General features: G+C 37.1%; 4 protein-coding genes across 4 annotated transcripts; 3 read left to right on the forward strand and 1 right to left on the reverse strand.

The window, feature by feature from the left end:
• Positions 1 to 448: 448 nt before the first annotated feature.
• GIQ15_05644 (hydrolase) lies at positions 449 to 3,233 on the forward strand (the record flags this gene model as incomplete). The annotated part of the gene is made up of 2 exons (XM_033553061.1): positions 449 to 2,234; positions 2,314 to 3,233. The coding sequence occupies 2 exons, from the start codon at positions 449 to 451 to the stop codon at positions 3,231 to 3,233; spliced, it is 2,706 nt and encodes a 901-aa protein (XP_033404205.1).
• Positions 3,234 to 3,881: 648 nt separating this feature from the next.
• Positions 3,882 to 6,233, forward strand: GIQ15_05645 (Glutaredoxin domain protein; the record flags this gene model as incomplete). The annotated part of the gene is made up of 7 exons (XM_033553062.1): positions 3,882 to 3,956; positions 4,098 to 4,389; positions 4,498 to 4,761; positions 5,006 to 5,203; positions 5,557 to 5,812; positions 5,942 to 6,119; positions 6,183 to 6,233. 7 exons carry the CDS (start codon positions 3,882 to 3,884, stop codon positions 6,231 to 6,233), a joined length of 1,314 nt encoding a protein of 437 aa, XP_033404206.1.
• A 1,369-nt stretch (positions 6,234 to 7,602) lies between these two features.
• On the forward strand, positions 7,603 to 9,343 carry GIQ15_05646 (uncharacterized protein; the record flags this gene model as incomplete). Its single annotated transcript, XM_033553063.1, has 4 exons — positions 7,603 to 7,666; positions 7,740 to 7,861; positions 7,933 to 8,086; positions 8,160 to 9,343. 4 exons carry the CDS (start codon positions 7,603 to 7,605, stop codon positions 9,341 to 9,343), a joined length of 1,524 nt encoding a protein of 507 aa, XP_033404207.1.
• Positions 9,344 to 9,925: 582 nt separating this feature from the next.
• GIQ15_05647 (uncharacterized protein) lies at positions 9,926 to 10,843 on the reverse strand (the record flags this gene model as incomplete). Its single annotated transcript, XM_033553064.1, has 5 exons — positions 9,926 to 10,001; positions 10,085 to 10,448; positions 10,598 to 10,614; positions 10,680 to 10,719; positions 10,798 to 10,843. 5 exons carry the CDS (start codon positions 10,841 to 10,843, stop codon positions 9,926 to 9,928), a joined length of 543 nt encoding a protein of 180 aa, XP_033404208.1.
• Positions 10,844 to 23,245: the final 12,402 nt, after the last annotated feature.

Consider the following 23,245-nt stretch of genomic DNA (forward strand, 5'->3'; position numbering starts at 1 on the left):
TTCATCCCTGACGCGCTATCGAAACCTTTCCCCAAAGTAGGTCACGTGCTCGAGCTCGAGGACGAACTTCGACCTCCTACACCCTTGCCTATATACTCTTTATATCTCTGCTCTCTGCTCTCTATTCTTTGCCCTTTGTTTTTCCAGCTAGAGTACCTGGCGCCCGGTTGAAGGCCGCCAGTAGAGGGCAGACGGAGGCAGCGGAGCGCAAGTTTTTACCAGTAACGAGACCCCAACTATGACCTCCCGAACTACGAGGACGACCTGAACCCGCTCTCCCGATTGCCTGCCTCCTTTCCTCCCGTCCGATGTCCCCGACGATAGTACAGCAATAATGACAGAGCAGAACGTCATATTACATCGAGTGCTAGACATCCCACGCCATAGGCACGCTTCAATCTGATATTTCGTCGAGTTTTTAACTCCCCTGCCGAGGGCAACGCGCGCGATGGACGCTTCCAGCGACATACGCTCCTCCCGCCTCAACAATGCCACTCCGCCTGAGATATCCCAGAGACGCCAGTCGTTGCCGGCTGGCTCTGCGCCTGTGCCAGCCAGGCAGCCCGTGGCTCGCGGGCACATCGCCCCGGCTTCTCCCGAAGTCATCTCCTCGCTCATCTCGTCCCTCTCCACCATCTCTACTCCGGCTCGAACCCATTTCGAAAGCCTACCCAGGATAGGCTCCCAGACAGCGCCACCCTCGCCGACCTCTGCGCACGACGCCCTTTTCGACGAGGATGCTTCTGGTCTGGATTATGGCTCGTTCAAGGCCGCCGCTGCTGCTGAAAACGAGGCCCCCTTTCTGCACCCCTATGATGCAGCGATGTCGCCAGTGATCAGAATGTCAAAACCACCGTCCTCATTACGGTCTCCGCGCTCCTCTGTGTCATATCACTCATGCCGAAATACCGCAGATGATACCGCTTCCTTACGGCCACCATCTCGCGCCTCGCATGGCTCGTCAACAACCATCCAGGAGGACTCTACGACTTTCGGAGTCGTCCGTCTGGAGCCTGGTTCTGGAATGTCTACCACCAGTCTTGTCTCGTCAGGTAGCAGGAAAAGTCTGAAAAATCAGCTCGGTCTCCTCCGGCGGTCATCGCGAGATTCTACAAATGCAAGGGGCAAGGATACCGAGCGCCCAGGCGCAGAGGATGGGCTTTCGGTGGCCAATTCGCGCAGCAGGTTTAGCTTGCGGTCCGTTCGTTCAATGGCAGATCTTGCAGAGGAAGGAAATGGCACCCTGTCGCACAACAACAACAGCAGCAGCTCCCAGAATATGGCAGGCGGTTTTCAAGACTTTAGACGGGAATCTGCTCCCAATCTGAAAGAAACACAAGCGGCCCCTGAACCTTCAACTTTAGCTCCAGGTGGTATCGGAAGTGGCAGAAGTATACCCACTCGAGAATCGTCACTGCGGCACAGCTACAATGGAACATCGACGAAGAAGCGTCGCTCTGCTAGGTACAGTGGATATTCTTACAAGGATGTCACGGTTGATAAAGAGATTGCAGAAGTCAATGCAGAGGCGGATCAAGTAACACAGCGCATTAAGGAGATCAAGGATCACCAGAAAAAAGTCAAAGATAGAATGGTGCTCGATGATCGGCTCCCATCGTCTCCATCAGATACCACGAAGGTCAATGGCCGAGCATCTGCTCAATCTATGCAGTTGACGAAGGTAGATGAACTGGCGATCGATATTGGTGATAGCGCACCCTCACCCACCGTCAGTACTCGAAGAGTGCCATCCGTTAGCAAACGAAGTACCCCTCTCGCGCCCAAGGCCGGAAATTTGCAGGCAGTCCCTGCGGCGCATCGCTCGAGGAATGATGAAAGCCATAAACAAAGTAAAGCGTCTGATGTCAAAAGCCATAGAAGAACACACTCTGACTCGCCATCTACCGTACCTCGCGCCTCGACGGACGCCAACGCTAGGCCGACCAGTCCTGACGTAATAGAGGAGGCCGTTGAGGCATATGTGACGGCGTCTAGACTTACACAAAAAGTGCATCATCCGCAGACTGGTCGGGTTATCGCCTTCTCCGAAGTGGGAGACCCCAACGGCCATGTTGTATTCTGCTGTGTAGGTATGGGGCTAACCCGATATCTCACGGCATTTTATGATGAGTTGGCTCGGACACTCAAACTTCGGCTTATAACCCCCGATCGACCTGGAGTTGGAGAAAGTGACCCTTGCCTGGATGGCACGGGGACTCCCTTGAACTGGCCTGGTATGTGATCATTCTCGTCAACATCTTGTCCGCGACATTGTACTCGGTTTAGTCCTAGTTCATGCTAACTTAATCACAGACGACCTTGCTGTTATATGCAAATATCTCAAAATATCAAAATTTTCCATGCTCGCACACTCCGCCGGTGCGATATACGCTTTGGCCACGGCGCTACGGATGCCTCAGCACATAAGAGGCCGCATCCATCTTCTCGCGCCATGGATACCGCCCTCTCAGATGTCCGGTATGGGTTCACACAAGGATCCGCTTCCGGCTAACGCACTTCCCTACTCTCAACGGCTTTTGCGCGCCTTGCCCACACCGATTCTGAAGGTTGCCAACTCTAGGTTCATGACTGCAACCAGCGCCAGCATTACGAGCAGCCTACCAAAGAGTTCACGAAAACCGAAGCGCCGAAGTACCGTGGGAAAGGAGACGACACCCACACCGGGGGATCTTGGAGGCACCAATACCGCCAATGGTCAAGGCAGAACGTCGGCCACAACTCCGCGAAAACACCCTCCCCTCCCATCCCAAGAAGCAACACCCGCTGTCGCTTCTAGCGCATCTAGCTTCGTTGCTGGCCCCGCCGCCGACGCGGATTCTAAATCAGAGCAGGAACGGCAGTCTGAGTACGACAATCGCTTAACGCATGCGATTTGGGAGCTTGCCACCAGTAGTGCTAACCCTGCCGTGGATTTATTGATCTGCCTAGAACGCCGGCGAGCTATTGGCTTTCGATATGTCGACATTAATCGCGCCGTCGTCATTCACCATGGCTCCCGAGACACACGAGTCCCCGTTGACAATGTGCGATGGCTGGGAAAGACAATGCGGCGATGTGAAGTCCGAGTGCTTGAGGGAGAAGGCCACGGACTAATGGCATCCGCAACCGTTATGGGCAATGTGCTAATGGAGGTTGCAAAAGAGTGGGAAGACTGGACGATTGTTGTGCAAGGGCGGAGAGACGGAGCGAAGCCAGCAGTCGCTGTGCAGTAGCTTATATTGCAACGGAGAGTCCTCGGCCATCTAACTCCTCTTCTATGCCTTTGGTTTCACAGCCTGTCCATCTCCAACTGCATTGCCACCATTGTTTGGCTAACTAACTACCTGTGCTCTTCTTGTGTTTTAGTACTTCTTTTTTTCCACCATGCCTATGAGCTTGACCCTACGTTTTGACCAAAGGTTCCTTTTACATTGACGTACATATACCAATAATCCTTAAATGTATATCATTCATATATTTATATTTTTTATGATTCAAAACTCACTTAGCGTTTTCACCTGGTATAATTCTATCTGACGCTAAATATATGGTAGCTATCGAGATTTCGGGTTGTAAACGGCCTCCAGTCTAACTATGATAGACAGGCGGTAGCAATAACGCAGGCAACCTCCTTCAAGATATTCTCGCCTTAGGAAGTTAGAATCGCCCAATGCTGGTGACGTAAACCAGATTTCACAGGAATCAGGGGCAAACACGAAGTTAACTAGCGTCTCACGACATATCAAAAATCCAGCTCATCAAACGTCATGAAGAAACAGACCTAGCTCCACGCAAACCTCGCAGTTTATACCATCAGCAGTTCATCCGCGCATAAGGGTTGTAAAAACATACATCCAGCCTATGATCGTATTGGCCTAACGATGCTTTCTCCGCGCCGTCTTCGAGTGTTTTTCATCTCTGCACTGGTGCTCGTCTGTTTCATACTATATTTCACCGTACGTCTAAATTCCACGATCCATAACATCTAGTACATGTTTGGCTTGGTCAATTGGCCGATGGATGCTGCCACCTATTCTTTAATCATCTGGTATTCCACTTGTTGGTGGACTCTGATCTAATCTACTCGAGTACTGTAGGGGAATGTTCGGCATGCACAAGCCGTAAGAGCTGCCTCGCAGCCAGGAGCAGTAAAGCTCAAAGGGCCTGGAGAGCATGGCAACGAGAACGATGGCAGTATCTTTGAGAAGCTGAAGCCAGGGTCACTGCGGCCAGGCGACCGACAGCCCTTGGATAAAGTAGCCGCGACAATACACAACGCCGACGCTGTGCAGCCAACGTCGACTCCAGGCCAAAAGGAACAGCAGAACGCAAACAGCGAGGATGAGACGGTGAAGGAGGAGATGAACTCGATCTTGAAGAAATCTCCAGGTAAGCTTCCATCTCAGGCAAGCCAGGTCATACATATATCTACAAACAAGCCTACTGCCTAAATATACTTCCGTCTAATGCAAGTACTAATGATGTGGCATGATCCAGTCATTATATTTTCAAAGTCATACTGTCCGTACAGTAAGAAGGCGAAGTTCTTCCTGCTTGAGAAATATGACATTGTTCCTAGCCCGTTCGTCGTGGAGCTGGACGAGCATCCGCTCGGCAAAAAGCTACAGGCGTTGCTTGGAACAAACACTGGGCGGAGAACCGTCCCCAACGTCCTCGTCAATGGCAAGTCCATAGGCGGAGGAGATGAGATAGAAACATTATATGCATCTGGCGAGCTGGGGGGGAAACTCCAGGCCCTTGGTGGGAAACGGGTGACGGCAGGCCCGCGGAAAGAAGGGGGCCCAGAACCTTAGAGCATTCCTTACATCGTCCACGCTGCATCTGTATATATTGTTATTCTGTGTACTATTAATCCTTATACCGGCCGTCCTTCATCTCTTCCCTACCACTCTGCGAGCCTTTTGATGTCTTCGTCGTCCTTCGAGAATGTCCCAAAACGGAATGTCACGTGAGATATGTTAGTAAGATCACGCTAGTCCGTAAGTGGACCTAAGCGACACACACAATTTGGCGGCGACAAATTTACTGATCAAACTAAGACTGGAACTTGAACTTCGTGGAGGAGAAGCGCAACACCACGACAACCATTTCATTTCTTCCGTTTCCCCCTCGGTCAACCTCACAGGCGGAGTCAAGATGCTCTACATACACTCCCAGGAGTCTCTGCAGATCCCAGAGAATGGTAAGCCTTGTCCTGGTGCGGCAGCCGTCGCGTTTCTGGCTATAGCAGCAGAGGACGACGCAGCTGGAAGCCACTCGGCATACTTGCAATGAAATATAGGCAGAGCGATGCCGCAAGCTTAATTTGTCTGCCGGGATTGCCTTGCTGACGAGATGTTTTTCGATATATAGTGAACTTGCACATTCGATCCAGGGTCGTGACGGTCGAGGGACCTCGAGGTACGGTCCAATATTCACCCTCCTACACCCCTCATATACTCTCAACAATTATCACAATGAGTGCAAATCAGCAGTAGCTTGATGTTGTATACTGGCCAATTGCACCGGCATGCGCTCACACCTTTCAAATTGCAGGAAAATTGGTCAAGGACCTCTCCCACCTTGCCGTCTGCTTCAGTCGCCCAAAGAAAGACACTATCGCTATCGAGGTTCACCATGGAGGACGCAAGGCCGTTGCCACTCTCCGCACCGTCAGGACCATCATCAACAACCTTATCATTGGCGTCACCCGTGGCTTCAAGTACAAGATGCGCTACGTCTATGCCCATTTCCCCATCAACGTGAACATCGAGACCAGCAAGGAAAGTGGCGCCGTTGAACTTGAGATCCGGTACGTTATACATCAATCCCAGACGTTTGACTCCAGGACACCTCCATTCGATGGCGAAAGAGAGTTCGGGGTTCCTGGAAGGAGTCAAGTTGCTTGATGGATAACTCGGAATGCTAATACCTTGTCTAGTAACTTCCTCGGTGAGAAGGTTGTTCGTCGCATTGTCTGCCAGAAGGGAGTTGAGGTTGTTGCTTCCGCCAACGTCAAGGACGAGATCGTTTTGTCCGGTAACTCGATAGAGGGTGTATCACAGAGTGCTGCCGACATACAACAGATTTGCCGTGTTAGAAATAAGGATATCCGCAAGGTGAGCACCCTTATTCGGTACATTATCTGCCAAGCTGCATACGCTAATACAAAGCTATTCTAGTTCCTTGACGGCATATACGTCTCTGAGAAGGGGAACATCGTGGAAGAGTAATCAATTTTACCAAAATTTCCTGCTCTGTTGAGATTGGGGGAGCGTCAAAACCGTCGATAGCATGTTACTCTGCCAAACGATAATGAACACTTTCTACTTACCACGTACTCTCCCGTGGAGAAGTCACTTCTTTCAACTGTAGACGTTTAGTCTCTCTCTCGGCTTACTCGCTCAGAAGGCACTGGAAGCAATAAGATTGGCGTCCTCTTTCGAATGCAGGCTGAAGTACGGTCGTTTTGATCAGTCAGTCTGTATATACTCATAGATGAAAGCCTATTAATTAGTGTTCAGTGGAGAGGTGCCGTTGGCCTAGTCAATAGCAATTTCGTGGCTAAAAAAGAGATCCATTTTAACCTTGCTTCCATGTAGCTAGATGTTGATACTTATCAGGGATTCCTCTTCTGTGTCTCCAGTTTATCATGGCCCCCTCTTGGCTAGTAAGAAGTTAGCCTTGTGCGCCGCAATGAACGACGTCTATGATTCCATCATGCATGTTCTTAGTGCTATATCCCAAGTGTCATAGGCCTTGTCTAGCCTAACATTGCCCTCGCTTTATCAGGCTGCCCCTCCTTGGTAATCTCCGCCCTACCTATGCTTTACTGTCTACGGGCATATATAGAAATTGATCTTGTACACTGCTCCTATACGAGTAACCAAAGGTTTTTCAAAATTAAGCTTTAGGTGGTGATATATCGAGGATCAAACTATAAAGTTATCCATGCAGCAAACCACAACTCTGAGGTTTTGAATCTATAGTAAAACGCCACCACTTACAACCAGGTCGAAGCACTCCGTAGTTAATGCAGGGTAAAAATTCCTGAACATCATCCAAATACTCTAAGGTAGCTACATTTGTACACACCAAAGATAATTCAAAGCACGATCTATGTATCTCAAAATGCTTCAATATTCTGTAAATTTTTTTCTCGGTCTATAAATATCATATCATATGGCCCGTGCATCTGATTAACTAATGTCACGTGGATGTCATTAGCGCTTATCTAATCGAAGCGCGAAATGGAAGATATCATCATCGATTGAAGGAAGAGGAAGAAGACAGATGACCTTTTCGAGTGAGCGTTTGAGTGCGAAGACATCATAAGACTAGCACCATAGTATTTGATTTTGTTTGCGCTTGCTTATATTTATACTTAATTTATATCACAGCCGACTCTCCTTACTTTTTGCGCCTCCGCGGCCTCCCGATATTTCTCACGTCGCATCCTGGATGCGATACTCGCTGCTCTAGCTGACATTCAGCATCCATACGCCTAATCCTTGGCCAGTCATTAGTCCTCCGCGAACCTCTATCTAGGGGCCCTTTATAGATCCGAATACATTGCTCTGTGGTCGCAGCCTGCCGCGTGCCATGTCTTCGCAAGCTGCATTAATAGACGAGACCATCGTCGGGTTGAAAAGGGCCCTGCTGCGGCGTACCTCAGGTCACTACTCCTATACCATACCATTAGTCTTGAAACCCCCACTAACACAATTCTATTAATCCAGATGCCGCTTATGACGATGCAATCAACCAACCCTCCAATCGTGGGAATAAGACCAAGCTGAATGCCGAATTCGTTCGAGAGGGTGCTCTAGGGTACATGAACCACGAGCAATTTTATAGGAAGGTAAGCTACGTATATGTGAAACACGGTGGTTTGATGCTCTACAGCGAGTGCTAACTCGATATTTTGCATAGCAAGCTGAACATTCGGGGTACAAACGTGATATCTTAGAGACCAACCCACCACGTTACGATGCCGAAGGAGATGAATTAGATTTTGATGACTCTGATGCGATCGCCGATGCTGACGCGGCAGAGGATAACCCATTTGCAGCAACTCACCTAGACGGTAAAGCTCTTTCACGAATTATAATAGATGTGCGGCATGTTTTATTGCTACGTTGGCTAACCATTTATTTTAGATCTACTATCTCCATTAACACACCCGTCTGAGCTTGCCAATCACTCGATGGCCAATGCCTACACTAATAAAGCGATTACGATAATGATCGAACGGATCAATCGCCGCCTCCGTTTGGAACGACATGCACTCTGGCAGGCAAAAAACGTTTACAGACAACTTGTGACAGACTCCATATGGATGCCATGTGGTGCAGTAGAACTAGAAGAAGACCGAGACATTTTTGGGCCGCCACCCAGTGCGATTGGCCTTGCCTCAACTTCTCCAGCGAATGGAGCCTCGACTTCACGGCCTGTAATAGGTCATCAGGAAGGCACACTATCTGTCCCCAAACCAATGGGCGAAGGCGTAGCTTCACCTACCCAAAACGTTACCTGTACAAAAACTGAACAGCAAGGAGTGAAGAACGGGAACGCTATCGCGAAGGAAAACAATAAAACAAGGGTGAATGGTAGTTTATCTCAGGCCTCACATGGGCCCTTAAGTCCACCGCAGGGCCCTCACGAAGGCACTCCGATGGACTTGACAGATAGACATGAGCAAGGTATCGCCGATCAAGAAGGATTCAAAGCTGGTCATAAAGATGGATCAGCTAGCGGTCAGTGGGACGATGGCCAATCTACAACAACTTTGCAGCGAGAATCATCGCCAGGGGAGGGAGAAGCTGCAGACGATGGATCCCCTCATCCACCTCGCCGAATGACGACGAGGGCACAGGCGAGTCAGGCTATGAGCGCACAAGAGCAGAAAGATGACGGGCAATTACCACTAAATCAATCCACAAACAATGGAGATGGACATCATATTCCCTTGGAGGTTGATCCTGTATTCAGGTTGCCACGAATAGCACGAGATGATAGGAACTGTGGTTTATCTCAGAACGAAGCTGATGAAACACGCCGTATGCTATGGGCATACATCCAAAAACAAGGAGAAAGTGTACGACTATTTACCGAAATGCTTGAAATGCTTCGGAAGTCTCGGCGGATGAAAGAAGAGGTGTGGGAATGGTGTAAAGCGGAGGCACATATAGGGGAGATGAGTGATGGAGAAGATTGGTATGACAAAGACCGATGGGGGCTAGCGGAGGGCGAGGACCTGAGAAAAGGCGCTGATGAGGAGGAGACAGAAGGAGTAGAGGAGGGAAGGCCAGCAGGCAAACGAGGCAGAGGCCGTAGAGCCTGAAGAACCAAAGCCTCTGGCATGTATTTAAGCCAAATAATGAATCGCCATCTAGAGTGTGCCCATATTTACCCTAGTTTCCTGTCTTGTTACCAGCGCGAGGAGTTTCCTTTTAGGCTCATGTACTCCGTATGGATAGTATGATTAGAAAGTTTGGTAGTGAAAATCAGGAACAAGTGCATATTCTAGTAAATGAGCCCTGGTGTGATATATCTATATACAAGGCGCTGAAATTTAAGTATGAAAGTGTCAGAGCTTGCGTTTAAGCAACCAGGGAATACGGCACTCCCTGAGGTAACCATGAGGTACAATTACAGTGACAACCAAGGATGAGTGTTCATATCAGAGCCATCCAGGTTTGCCACACAACAATATCAATCATCTCGGGAGATATAAAAAATCCGCCATGCGAGTGAGCAGGCCCCCATGGCGGTAACGGTATACACTCAATAAGACTAGCTGCCGATGAGAGTCGACCAAGTGGTCTACATACCGGCTCAAAGCTGACCAGGTAAAGCGCTCAACATACGCCGATGCATCCATGGCATGCTTGGTTTGGCAGTTCTTGGGGAGGGGGGTAACTGTTTAAGCTGCCTTACCATCCTTTTTTGACGCAGCTCTTTCTCTGTCGCGTTTACTGTAGATCTCAACAGTGAAGGGTCTATAAAAGAAGGATAGAGCATTAGTCAATTCCGTAAGGTAATAGGGCATTGCGGTATACGACCGCGGGGATTCGAAACATACTCTTCCCATAAGCAAGCAATCTTGTAGCAGATATAGACCTCAGCGGTCAGCAGTAGGCCAGCTGGCTTTCCATGGTACAAGGTGACTGCGAGAAAGCTCAGGGTGCTGCCCCAATACATCGGGGCACTGGTGACGTTGAAAGGGAAGCCAGTAACTGGCGCGTCCATGAGGATGCCAAAATAGTCACCAAGATAAGTGCCCGTGATACCAAGAGCCCACATGCTAGACAGGACAAGGACATTTCCAGCGGCAAAGAGGCCGTAGGCAAGATACGGTTGATGAATAGCTGCGAAGTAAGGCTGGTTCCTAAGGGCGTCATTGTAGAGATGATCGCGGATGATTCCGAGCGAGAAGATGGTGACGGCTAGAAAGTAACAGCCATTGTATTTGTTCCCGAAGATTTTGGTCAGGAAATGATTGTTGTATTCTATCAGCCACGGGATATTAGGACCTTGCTCGACTGCAGTACTGCGAGGTCGGTTTCAGATGGAGGGGTAGATATAAATAACGGACCTTGACGGGCAACAATACTGCAATGGTTAGCACATGTATTGTTCAATAGCCATGTCAGAGACAATAAACTGTATGTACTCACTTCCAAAAGAGCGGATTGAATGCAATTGTCACAGCAGACACTTGTATGTTACGCCGTTAGCTGCTTGATGTCAAGTATATAATGTCGAGTCAAGTAGAATGAGTATAGGCAAACTTACAGGCGAGACTTTGCTGTGAAAGATCAATATACTGTGAGAGAGACATGTCGAACACCAGGCTTGAAATAAGAATCAATTTAAAGCAAGATAGCAAGCAAGTGACGAAGTCGCGGGAAGCTCGAAGGTGTAAACAAATGTTGAAGGTAATAAAAGAAAGAAAGAAACAGTTTCCTACTTACTGTGGTGCATATGACAATCTCGATAACAACACGTGACCTTATCACGTGGGTCCTTAGGTATTCCATGTTAGGACTAGGGGGATCGGGCGGAATGATCGAGCCTTAGACTGCAGCTCTACGGAGGTAATATAGCAATAAATAAAGGAACTACTAAATAATACATATAATTACTTTTAATTTAATAATTAATCTTTATAAAATAACTAAAATAGTAACCTCTTTTATATAGTTATTTCTTTATTAACTCTTTAATTAAATATTAATATTTTTTTAATTAATAATTAATTTTTAATTATCTTTAACTAAAAATCGATATTCTTTAACTAATAATTAATTCATTAATCGAAATTTGATGAGTAAAATACTTATCGCCTTTTTCTGCCAGCCAATAAAAGGAGAGAAATAAATGCAGAACGACAACAAATACGCGGCAGAATAATTACAAAGCGTACATTATTGATTTATTCTCCAACGTTGACATCAACAATTTCAACTGCGTCAACTTTTCACTGCGAACGACACCATGACTACACTAAGTGAGATCAAATACTTGCGCCAGGACTGCATCGCCGTAGTCCGTGACTACTACCAGTTTCTAACCACGATGTATCTTAACAAAGACATTGTTCTTGAGCCACTAGAAGGAGGCTAACCATTAATTATGGACGAAGCCATGCTGGCTATTAGTAAGGATAAGATAGTTGCTTCTCTACTCCGCCATTTGCCTTATCTAGCTTCTTCTATATTATTGGGAATAGAGAGTGAGCCTATCCTATTTGTCTACTTTGCTAATTAGGTATATAACTATACCTATATTAAGTCTGGTGGATTAATAGCTAAAGGAGATAGGGACACAACCCAAGGATTTAGAGATATAGAGAGGATATGATCTCATATCGTCGGTCTCACGTGTGGCGGACGGAATAATACTATAATACTCCTTAATACTAAGCTTGGCGTTATATTCTGGCCCAAATACCCTAAGGGTATAGTAGAGGACCCTTCTTAGGAGAAAGTTCTAGATAATCTATATAACTATACGCCCGAGAATAAAGCAGACTAGTGTATGAGTGGTGATCAATAGATAATTATAGACTTTTTTAAAGTATTTAAATCTTAGTTTTGTAAGCTATCCTTTATTCTACTTAATATATATATTATAATTAAGATCTATTCGGCTAAGTCACAAGAGGTTATTCTAATAGTATAGGAGATTTATTAAAAGTATAGCTGGCTAAATATAGAACTTTATAATAAGTAAAAGTGCCTAGCGTCAGTTGTTACAGACCATCTACGGCGTAGCCTAGATAAGTACGCTCATTGGATAACAAGATTCCGGAACGGAATAACTATTAGGATCACGTGACTAGCAGTCCAACGTGCCGAGGCCAGGACCAGTCCAAGGGATGGACTCCAACTATAGTCTAAGTATTGGACTAGGAATATAGTCTAAAGGATGGACTCTAACTGCAGTCCAAGTGATAGACTAAAGGAAAGCTAGTGATATAGACTTTCAGGGAATATATATAAGGACGCTTATTTCTATAGGATTAAGAGTCTTATACTCGCGATTAAACTAGCTACAGTTTTACTATACTGCTTAATACAAAGCACTATTCTAGTTATCTTATACTATATTCACTAAATACCCCTTTGCCCATTAACGCAGGTTAACTTTGTCTTTACTGCTTATAAGGACCTTTAGCCTTTATCTAACCCAGGCACTGACTGAAGCCACACTTAGAACTGAGGGATAGTCTTACTATAGTATTCTATCTCACCTTGGTACCGAGCCGTCTCCTATAATAACTTACTTCTAACCTAAGCTTTCCCTAAGACCTTCGTACCTTCTATCTTACGGCAGATATGAACCTCTAATCACCTTTAGGTAATCAAGGAGCGCCGTCAGCTTGTGACATCAGTGCGGGCGAAGTTGGAGGACAAGTTCCCCGATTGTGCGCATATTGATAGTTAGGCAATCGATATTGAACCACGGGATATATAAACCAGCCTATTAGTTATATATTCTCGAGTTTTATATATATAGTTCAGAATCTATGCTTCCGCTCGCTTGGACCCTGTCTAATCTATCTATATCTTCTATATCATAAGCTGACGGCGCTTCTTGATTACCTAAAGGTGATTAGAGGTTCACATCTGCTATAAGATAGAAGGTACAAAGGTCTTAAGGAAAGCTTAGATTAAAGGTGAGTTATTATAGGAGATAGCTTAATATTAGGGTAAGATAGGATACTATAATAAGACTATCTTTTAGTTCTAAGTATAGCTTTAGTTAGTGCCTTAATTAAATAAAGGTTAAAGATCTTTATAAGTAATAAAGATAATATTAATCTATATTAATAGATAAAAGATATTTAGTAAATATAGTATAAGATAACTAGAATAGTATTTTATATTAAATAGTATAGTAAAACTATAGCTAGTTTAATTATAAATATAAGACTCTTAATCCTAAGGTAATAAGTATTTTTATATATATTTTATATATTAGTTATACTAGCTATATTAGCTATACTATCTAATATATTTAGGCTAGTATAGCTATTATAAATCGTTTGCGGCGTAGTCTCAAACTATATACTTATTAAATAAAGTAACTAAAATAAAAGAATCTATTGTTAATTAGCTCACTAGCTCAAATATCTATAAATAATAAAATAATAAAAAGAGTAAGTACTAGCTATACTAGCCTAAATATATTAAATAGTATAGCTAATATAGCTAGTATAACTAATATATAAAATATATATAAAAATACTTATTACTTTAGAATTAAAAGTTTTATACTTATAATTAAACTAACTATAGTTTTACTATACTATTTAATATAAAGTACTATTCTAGTTATTTTATACTATATTTATTAAATACCTTTTTATCTATTAATATAGATTAATATTATCTTTATTACTTATAAAGACCTTTAGCCTTTATCTAACTAAGGTACTAACTAAAGCTATATTTAGAACTAAGAGATAGCCTTACTATAGTATTCTATTTTACCTTAGTACTAAGCTATTTCTTATAATAATTTACTTTTAACCTAAACTATCCCTAAAACCTTTATACTTTCTATTTTATAGTAGATATAAACCTCTAATTACCTTTAAGTAATTAGGAAATACTATTAGTTTATAATATTAATTATTTTAACTTTATAGTTATAAAGAGGTAAAAGTAATTTTAACTTATTAAAGTTACTATACTATTATAAATACTTTAACCTAAGTAATTTATAATTATATATTAAGAAGAATAAAACTAGATATATATTACTTTATCTTTAAAAGTATATGAACTATAAGAATATATCTAAAAGCTAGAAATAAGATAAGTTAATATATTATTAGTAGGTAGACTAATTACTAATATTAATACTCTATTTATATAAATAAAAGAAAAAATCATTAAATTAAAAAAAAGAATTAAAGATTAATCTAATAATAAGTAATTAATTAAAATTAATAAATATAAAAGAATAATAAAAACTATTTAAAGATTATAGAGATACTATTAAATAAACTATAGTATAAATTAAAGGATATAAACTCAATATTAATATACTTAAAGTAAAAATTAGAAATAAAAAAACTACTATTAAAATCTATAAACCTAATATCTATAAAAGAGATTATACTAAACTAGAATACTTTTTAGAAGAATATAATATCTACTTAGTAACTAAACTAAAAGTTACTAATACTAAGAAAGTTATTTTTATAGGATTTTATATATAAGAAATAGTAATAATATAGTTTAAGCTATATCTTAAGGATTAGACTAATATAAGAGGATAATCTATATTATATATAGATATACTTAATAATTATATATAATTTAAATAAATATTTAGATAATTCTTTAAAAATATTAATAGAAAGAGGACTCTATAATATAAGCTATAGAGACTTAGATAAACTAGAGATATAGTATAATATATAGTATAACTATAATAGATCTATTAAGAACTAAGAATTAATAATAAAAAATAAAAAATAGCTATATTTAAATAAAGACTTAAATTAAAAAACTAATATAAAACTATTAAAATAGAACTATATAATAATTTTAAATAAATAGTTAAAATAGTAGTATATATTAATAATTAACTTTATAATCTATAAAATATATAATAAAGAAAAAATATTTTCTAGATAGAAAATTAATATAAAGGATTAAATAAATATAATAATTATAGTATTATATCTATAGAATTAGACACTACTAAAAAATAACTTTATAATACTAAAAAGAGTAAGAGATATAGAGATACAAAGTTATATTTCTATTATAAAAAATCTAGCTATATTATAAAAGACTATAGAAAGAAATAAGGGGATACTAAGAAATACCTTAATATTACTACTATATTTAAAATTAGTAACTATAAAAAAAAGTAAGGTAGGGGAGGCTACTAAGATTTATAAAATATTAAATAATACCTTAAAGTAATAAGGAAGATTATCTATCTATAGCGACTAAAAAATAAATTTAATAATATATATAAGTAAGTACCTAATATATAATAATAATAAAATTAGTAGAGATAAAATAAATAAATTAAATAGAAAGAATAACCAATATTAGTATAATAAAATATAATAATAGGATAATAAATATATAATTTAATAATAAGCCTAAATTAAGAAATTAGGATACTTAAACAAATAGACTTAGAAGAAGAGACTAAATTAAAATATAAAGATATATAGGAAGTAAATAACTAAAAAAGTAAAATACTATAAATTATATTTAAAGATAGTTATAAACTACTATAAGAATAAAGAGGGAAATATAATAATTAGATATCTAATAAATACTAAATAATATATAAAGGGAAAGGACTATATTTTAAATATAATAAAGAAAAATGAATAGAAGTTAGAGATTCTAAATATTTATACTATAATAAGTATAGATAGAAATACTATTATAAATACTATATCTTTAAAGAAATATAGAAATTAAGATAAAGACTCTATTATAAAAATTATATAAAATACTTATTATATAGAGATAGTAAAGATATCTACTAAAGATACTATATAGATAAAGAATACCTAGTATATACTAATAAGTATTTAGAATAGATAGATAGAAAAAGTATTAATATAATGGACTAAGAAAATATAATACTATATAAATAACTAGAAGTTCTATACTAGAGAATAGATAAATAAATAACTATATAGTATAAAGGATATACTATATAGTTTAAAGGAAAAATAGTAACTAGATATTAATTAAAAATAATATAATACTTATAAAGATAACTATAGCTTTAAGAAAGATAAAAGAACTAAGTAATAATAAATAATAGAATACCTAAACGAGGACTTAATAGATAAACTTAGTTAGGAAGAATAAAATAAGAAAATTTAGACTTTAACTAGTACTAAAAGACTATAGAATAAAACTTATAATTAATAAACTAGGATACTAAAAAATAGATAATTTTAATAATCTATAGAATTTAAAATAGATAAAAGTCCAACTATAATAAGAGGAAAGAATTACTTAGTAATAATAGTTTAATTAATAAGGCTAAACGTGTGAGTACTAATTAATTTAAAAGCTACTAGAAACTTTATAAATCTAAAATTTATAAAGTAGTTAAAGATTTATATCTAAATAAAAAAGGAACTATATTAGCTAGAAGGACTTAATAAAGACTAGAATTAAAAAATTAATAAAGAAACTAGAGATATAAAAGTATATATTGAAAGATAGTATAAAAGAATAGAGTATTTTAATATAATAAGTCTAGGGAGTTATAATATAGTTTTAAGACACTTTTGGTTAGTAAAATATAATCTAACTATTAACTAGAGAGATAGTATATTATAACTAGATAGTAGAAACTACTACTTTAGTTAAAAGACTAATACCTTTATAGCTATTTATACTAAAAGAAGGGATTAAGGTAAAATACTAGGTAAGATACCCTAGATTAAAATAAGAATAATAAAAACTCTAAATAATTAATTAATAAAAAAAGTAGAAAATAGTTTATTAAATAAAGAAAGCTACTAAAATAGGTAAACTATAATAATAGATACTAAAAGAGTATTATAATCTAATTAAAGTATTTAGAAAATAAAAGCTATTAAAAAGCTTATTAGAATATTAGATATAGAATTATAAAATATCTTTAGTAGAAAAGAAGACGCCTATATATAAATCTATATATAAATTAATTAAGATAGAACTTAAAGTATTATAGAAATATATTAATAATAATTTAGTAAAAGAATATATATAATAATTATAATTATTAGTAAAATATCTACTTATCTTTATATTAAAGAAAGATAGAAGTTTATAATTATATATAGATTATTAATAACTTAATAATATAATAATTAAAAATTAATACCTATTATTATTTATTAATAAAATATAGGATAGATTTAGAGGAATAATATACTTTATAGTATTAAATATATAAGAAGTCTACTACTAAATATAAATAAAGAAAGATAAAAAATAGAAAATAGTATTTAGAATATAATCTAGATTATATAAATTCTTAATTATATCTTTTAGATTAATTAATATATTAGTAATATTCTAGGCGCTTATTAATAATATACTATATAAATATTTAGATATATTTATAGTAGTATATCTAAATAATATTCTAATATTTATTAAAGGAATCTAAAAAGACTATATAGAAAGAGTTAAATAAATACTTAAAAAACTTAAAGAGTATAAACTTTACTTTAAAGTATTAAAGTATAAGTTCTATAAATAATTAATTAAGTTTCTAAAATATATTATATTAATAGAAGAAATCTAGATAGATTTAGATAAAATTAAAGCTATCATTAATTAGCTCACGCTAATAATAGTTAAAGAAGTATAATAATTCTATAGACTAGTAAACTACTACTAATAATATATATATAAATTCTTAGTGATAGTAAAACCCCTAATAGATCTATTTAGATATCACAAGCTGACGGCGCTCCTTGATTACCTAAAAGTGATTAAAGGTTTATACCTGCTATAAAATAGAAGATATAAAGGTCTTAGGAAAAGCTTAGGTTAGAAGTGAGTTATTATAGGAGACGGCTTAGTACTAAGGTAAGATAGAATACTATAGTAGGGCTATCTTTTAGTTCTAAGTATAGCTTTAGTTAGTATCTTAATTAGATAAAAACTAAAAGTCTTTATAAGTAGTAAAGATAATATTAACCTATATTAATAAGTAAAGAGGTATTTAATAAATATAATATAAGATAATTAGAATAGTATTTTATATTAAGTAGTAATAGTAAAACTATAATTAGTTTAATTATAAATATAAAACTCTTAATTCTAAAGTAATAAATATTTTTATATATATAATATATATCTAGTAATAGATATAATAATTCTCTACTAAGGGGTTTCTATTACTCTTATTAGTTATTATAATAGTATTAATAGAAAGCTATTAAGCCTATTCTATTAGTTCTATTATTATTAGTTATATAACTAGTACCTTTAAGGTTTAGCCTATAATCCTTCTATTTAATAAATATATATCTTAAGGCTATACTATAGATAGTCTATAATATTATCCCCTTCTTTCTTAATAAGTTATCTTAACGCACGTATATATAAACCTAGTTAGTCTCCCTTTTTTTAGTTTATTATTATATTTCTTTAGATATATCTTGCTATAGTTTATTCTAAGGATATTACTAATATTCTAAAGTCTTCTAAAGATTTTTCCTTTATCTATACTTATATACTAAAAGAAAATATTATAAAAATTAATATTATAATATCTTTCTATTATATTTATTATTTAAAGAATAATAACCTCTATATTATATTATCTTATTCTATAAAGTATTTAAAATATATTTATATAAATTATTCTTATATTTATAATTATATACTTTCTTTATCTAACTAGGCCAAAGTTTAGTATAAAAAGAAAAAGTTAAAGTTAAAAGAGTATAAGGCTTATAAGGAATCTTAATAAATTTATAAAGCCTTTTAAAAAGTATTAAATAATTCTAATATCTATTTTAATTATTTTGCTTATTAGTGAGAGTTTCTTTAGAATTATATTAGTAAATTTATTAAATTATCTATTAAGACTATAAAGGAGTTAAAAAAGCTAAAGGAAGAGAAAAGTTATCTAGCCGAGCTCTAAAAGTATAACTTCTAATAGCTCCTAAATAAACTAAATTTCTTATCTAACCTTACTTTGTTTCTAGATTCTACTCTATTAGTCTCTTTTTTTAATACTAAATCTATTAGTAAAATTCCTTTACTAGGTGTGGTAAATCCTTTAAATATCTAGCTAGCTTATAGGTATTTTTTAAAAAGTTATATTCTTTCTATTTAATTAAGTAGTAAGTTTATCTATTAATCACTTTCTTATTTAGAATCTTTTTAACTTTATATTCTTTTTCTTAATTTTCTAGTTATATTTCTAATTTATATAGTTTAGTATTCTAGAGTACTTTTTTAATTAATAAGATATAAAATATTAGATATATTTATATATATTCTAGAAGTTAGAGTTTATAATTATTAAAGCGAAGTGAAGACTATTTAGTATAAAATAAACTTTTTAGGTAGAGTTAGAATTCTATATTTATAGATCCTCTTTAAATTATATAATTAGCTAGCCAGAACACTACTTTATTAGTTAATAGAACTTAATTTAATTAGATAATTAGATTTTGCTAAGGCTAAACTTATTATACACTAGTTATTGGCTTATAGATCTTACTTAGCCCCTATTTAGGCCCCTATTCAGGCCCCTATCTAGTATTAAATAAGGCCAATATCTAGTATTAAATGAGGCTAATATTTAGTATTAAATACACGCGATATCCAGTATCAAATAGAGTCGATATCAAACACCTAAGCGAACACCTAAGCGAACACCCAACCAAGCACCCAATCGAGCACCTAATCGAGCACCCAACCGAGCATCAAACCGAGCATAACACAGGGGTGGAGAGGGTGTCTGGGGATGGCATCTAGTCAGGCCCGATATCATGCTAGATATCAGCATCAAATTGGCCTGATATCGAACCTGATATCCATCACCCAGGGGGCCCGATATTAGGCTGGATATCAGCATCAAATTGGCCTGATATCGAACCTGATATCCAACACCCGCCGGGCCTGATATCCAGCATGATATCCATCACCCAGGGGGCCCGATATCATGCTGAATATCACCATCAAATTGGCCTGATATCCAGCCTGATATCCATCACCCAGGGGGCCCGATATCATGTTGGATATCACCATCAATTGGCCTGATATCGAGCCTGATATCCAACACCCAACGGGCCCAATATCATGTAGGATATGCATCACCCAGGGGCCCCGATATCAGGCTGGATATCACCATCAAATTGGCCTGATATCCAGCATGATATCCATCACCCAACGGCCCCAATATTAAGTAGGATATCCATCACCCAGGGGGTCCGATATCATGTTGGATATCAGCATCAAATTGGCCTGATATCGAGCCTGATATCCAACACCCGCCGGGCCCGATATCATGTTGGATATCAGCATCAAATTGGCCTAATATCGAGCTTGATATCCACCACCCACCAAAGTATTCTATAGCTAGATCACGTGCTCTGCATAATAATATAAGCATATCACGTGATTTCAAATCAACGCTCCGACTCAGTATTGAAAGCTTGCTATCAATAGGAGAAAGCTTTGGCTTTAGATCTCCTAGTAAAGTATCTAAATAGGGACTCAATAGATAAACTTAGTTAGGAAAAACTAAATAAAGAAATTTAGGCTTTAACTAGTATTAAAGAATTATAGAATAAAATTTATAATTAATAAACTAAAATACTAGGAAATAGACAATTTTAATAGTCTATAAGACTTAAAATAGATAAAAGTCTAGCTATAATAAAAGGAAAGAATTACTTAGTGATAGTAGTCTAATTAGTAGAGCTAAATATACAAATACTAATTAATTTAAAAACTATTAAGAACTTTATAGATCTAGAATTTATAAAGTAGTTAAAGATTTATATATAAATAAAGGAAGAACTATACTAGCTAGAAGGATTTAATAAAGACTAGAATTAAAAAATTAATAAAGAAACTAGAGATATAAAGATATATATTTGTTATAGACCGTCTACGGCGTAGCCTCAAATTATACACTTATTAGATAAAGTAACTAGAATAAAAAAACCTAGTATTAACTAGCTTATTAGCTCAAATATCTATAAATAGTAAGATAGTAGAGAAAGTAAATACTAGCTATACTAGCCTAAATATACTAGATAATATAACTAGTATAGTTAGTATAACTAATATATAAAATATATATAAAAATATTTATTACTTTAAAATTAAAAGTCTTATATTTATAATTAAACTAGCTATAGTTTTATTATATTACTTAATATAAAGCACTATTCTAATTATTTTATACTATATTTATTAAATACTTTTTTATCTATTAATATAGGTTAACTTTATTTTTACTACTTATAAGGACCTTTAGCCTTTATCTAACTAAGATACTAACTAAAGCTATATTTAAAACTAAAGCATAGTCTTATTATAGTATTCTATCTTACTCTAGTACTAAGCTATCTTCTATAATAACTTACCTTTAATTCAAGGCACCTTAAGTTAAAATAAAAATAATTAATTAATAAAAAAGTAGAAGATACTTTACTAAATAGAGGAAGCTACTAAAATAGATAAACTATAATAATAGATATTAAAAGAGTATTATAACCTAATTAAGGTATTTAAAGAATAAGAACTATTAGAAATTTTATTAGAATATTAGATATAAGATTATAAGATACCTCTAGTAGAAGGGAAGACGCCTATATGTTACAGACCATCTACGGCGCAGCCTAGATAAATACACTCATTGGATAACAAGATTCCGGAACGGAATAACTATTAGGATCACGTGACTAGCAGTCCAACGTGCTAAGGCCAGGACCAGTCTAAGGGATAGACTCTAACTGTAGTCCAAGTATTGGACTGGGGATATAGTCTAAGGGATGGACTCTAACTGTAGTCTAAGTGATGGACTGAAGGAAAGCTAGTGACATGGACTTTCAGGGAATATATATAAGGACACTTATTTCCATAGGATCAAGAGTCTTATACTCGCGATCAAACCAGCTACAGTTTTACTATACTATTTAATACAAAGTACCATTCTAGTTATCTTATACTATATTCACTGAATACCCCTTTGCCCATTGACGTAGGTCAACTTTGTCTTTACTGCTTATAAGGACCTTTAGCCTTTATTCGACTAAGGCACTGACTGAAGCCACACTTGGAACTGAGGGATAGTCTCGCTATAGTATTTTATCTTGCTCTGGTACCAAGCCGTCTTCTATAACGACTCACCTCCAACCCAAGCTTTCCCTAGGATCTTTGTACCTTCTATTCTACGGCAGGTGTGAACCTCTGATCACCTTTAGGTAATCAAGGAGCGCCGTCAGCTTGTGATATTGATCGCCCCGACTTCATGGTTACAAAGAGGCATAATTAATTTCGACTTGATAGAGCCACCATACTGTCATAGACACTCCAACCTGAGTGACTTATGATTATATATCAAGAAGGACAAAACTAGGTACGTATCACCCTACCCCTGAGAGCATACTAACTACAGGAATATACCAAAGCAAGACGAGCCAATATGTCATTAGCAAGTGGACCAACCACCAACACCAACGCCTTGTTAGGGCAAATGTGACAGAAAATCATCGAGTTGGAAAAAAGAGTCGAAGAGCAACCCAATGATGAGTAGCTGGATGAGACTAATAAATAAGTGGAAGAATAATGAAGACTACTTAATAAATATAAAGATATTGTTGAACAGACTTTAGAATAAGTTAAAAGTCACAAAGACGCTATCGACGTACTCAGAGTCAGAACTGGAGATAAGAGAACTACTATTAAAATCCATGAACCTAATACTTATAAAGGAGACCGCGCTAAACTAGAACACTTCCTAGGGGAATGCGACATCTATCTGGCAACTAAACCAGGAGTCACTAATATGGAAAAAGTTATCTTCGCAGGATCCTATATGCGAGAGGCAGTAGCAATATGGTTCAAACTATATCTTGAGGACTAGACTAATACTGGAGGACGACCTATACTATACGCGGATGTACTCAATAGCTACGCATGATTTAAACAAGTACTCAGACAATTCTTCAGAGACACCGACAGAAAGAGGACCCTATAACGCAAACTACAGGGACTCA

Source organism: Arthroderma uncinatum, assembly GCF_011692745.1.
Source record: "Arthroderma uncinatum strain CBS 119779 chromosome Unknown scaffold4, whole genome shotgun sequence".
Classification (NCBI taxonomy): Eukaryota; Fungi; Ascomycota; class Eurotiomycetes; order Onygenales; family Arthrodermataceae; genus Arthroderma; species Arthroderma uncinatum.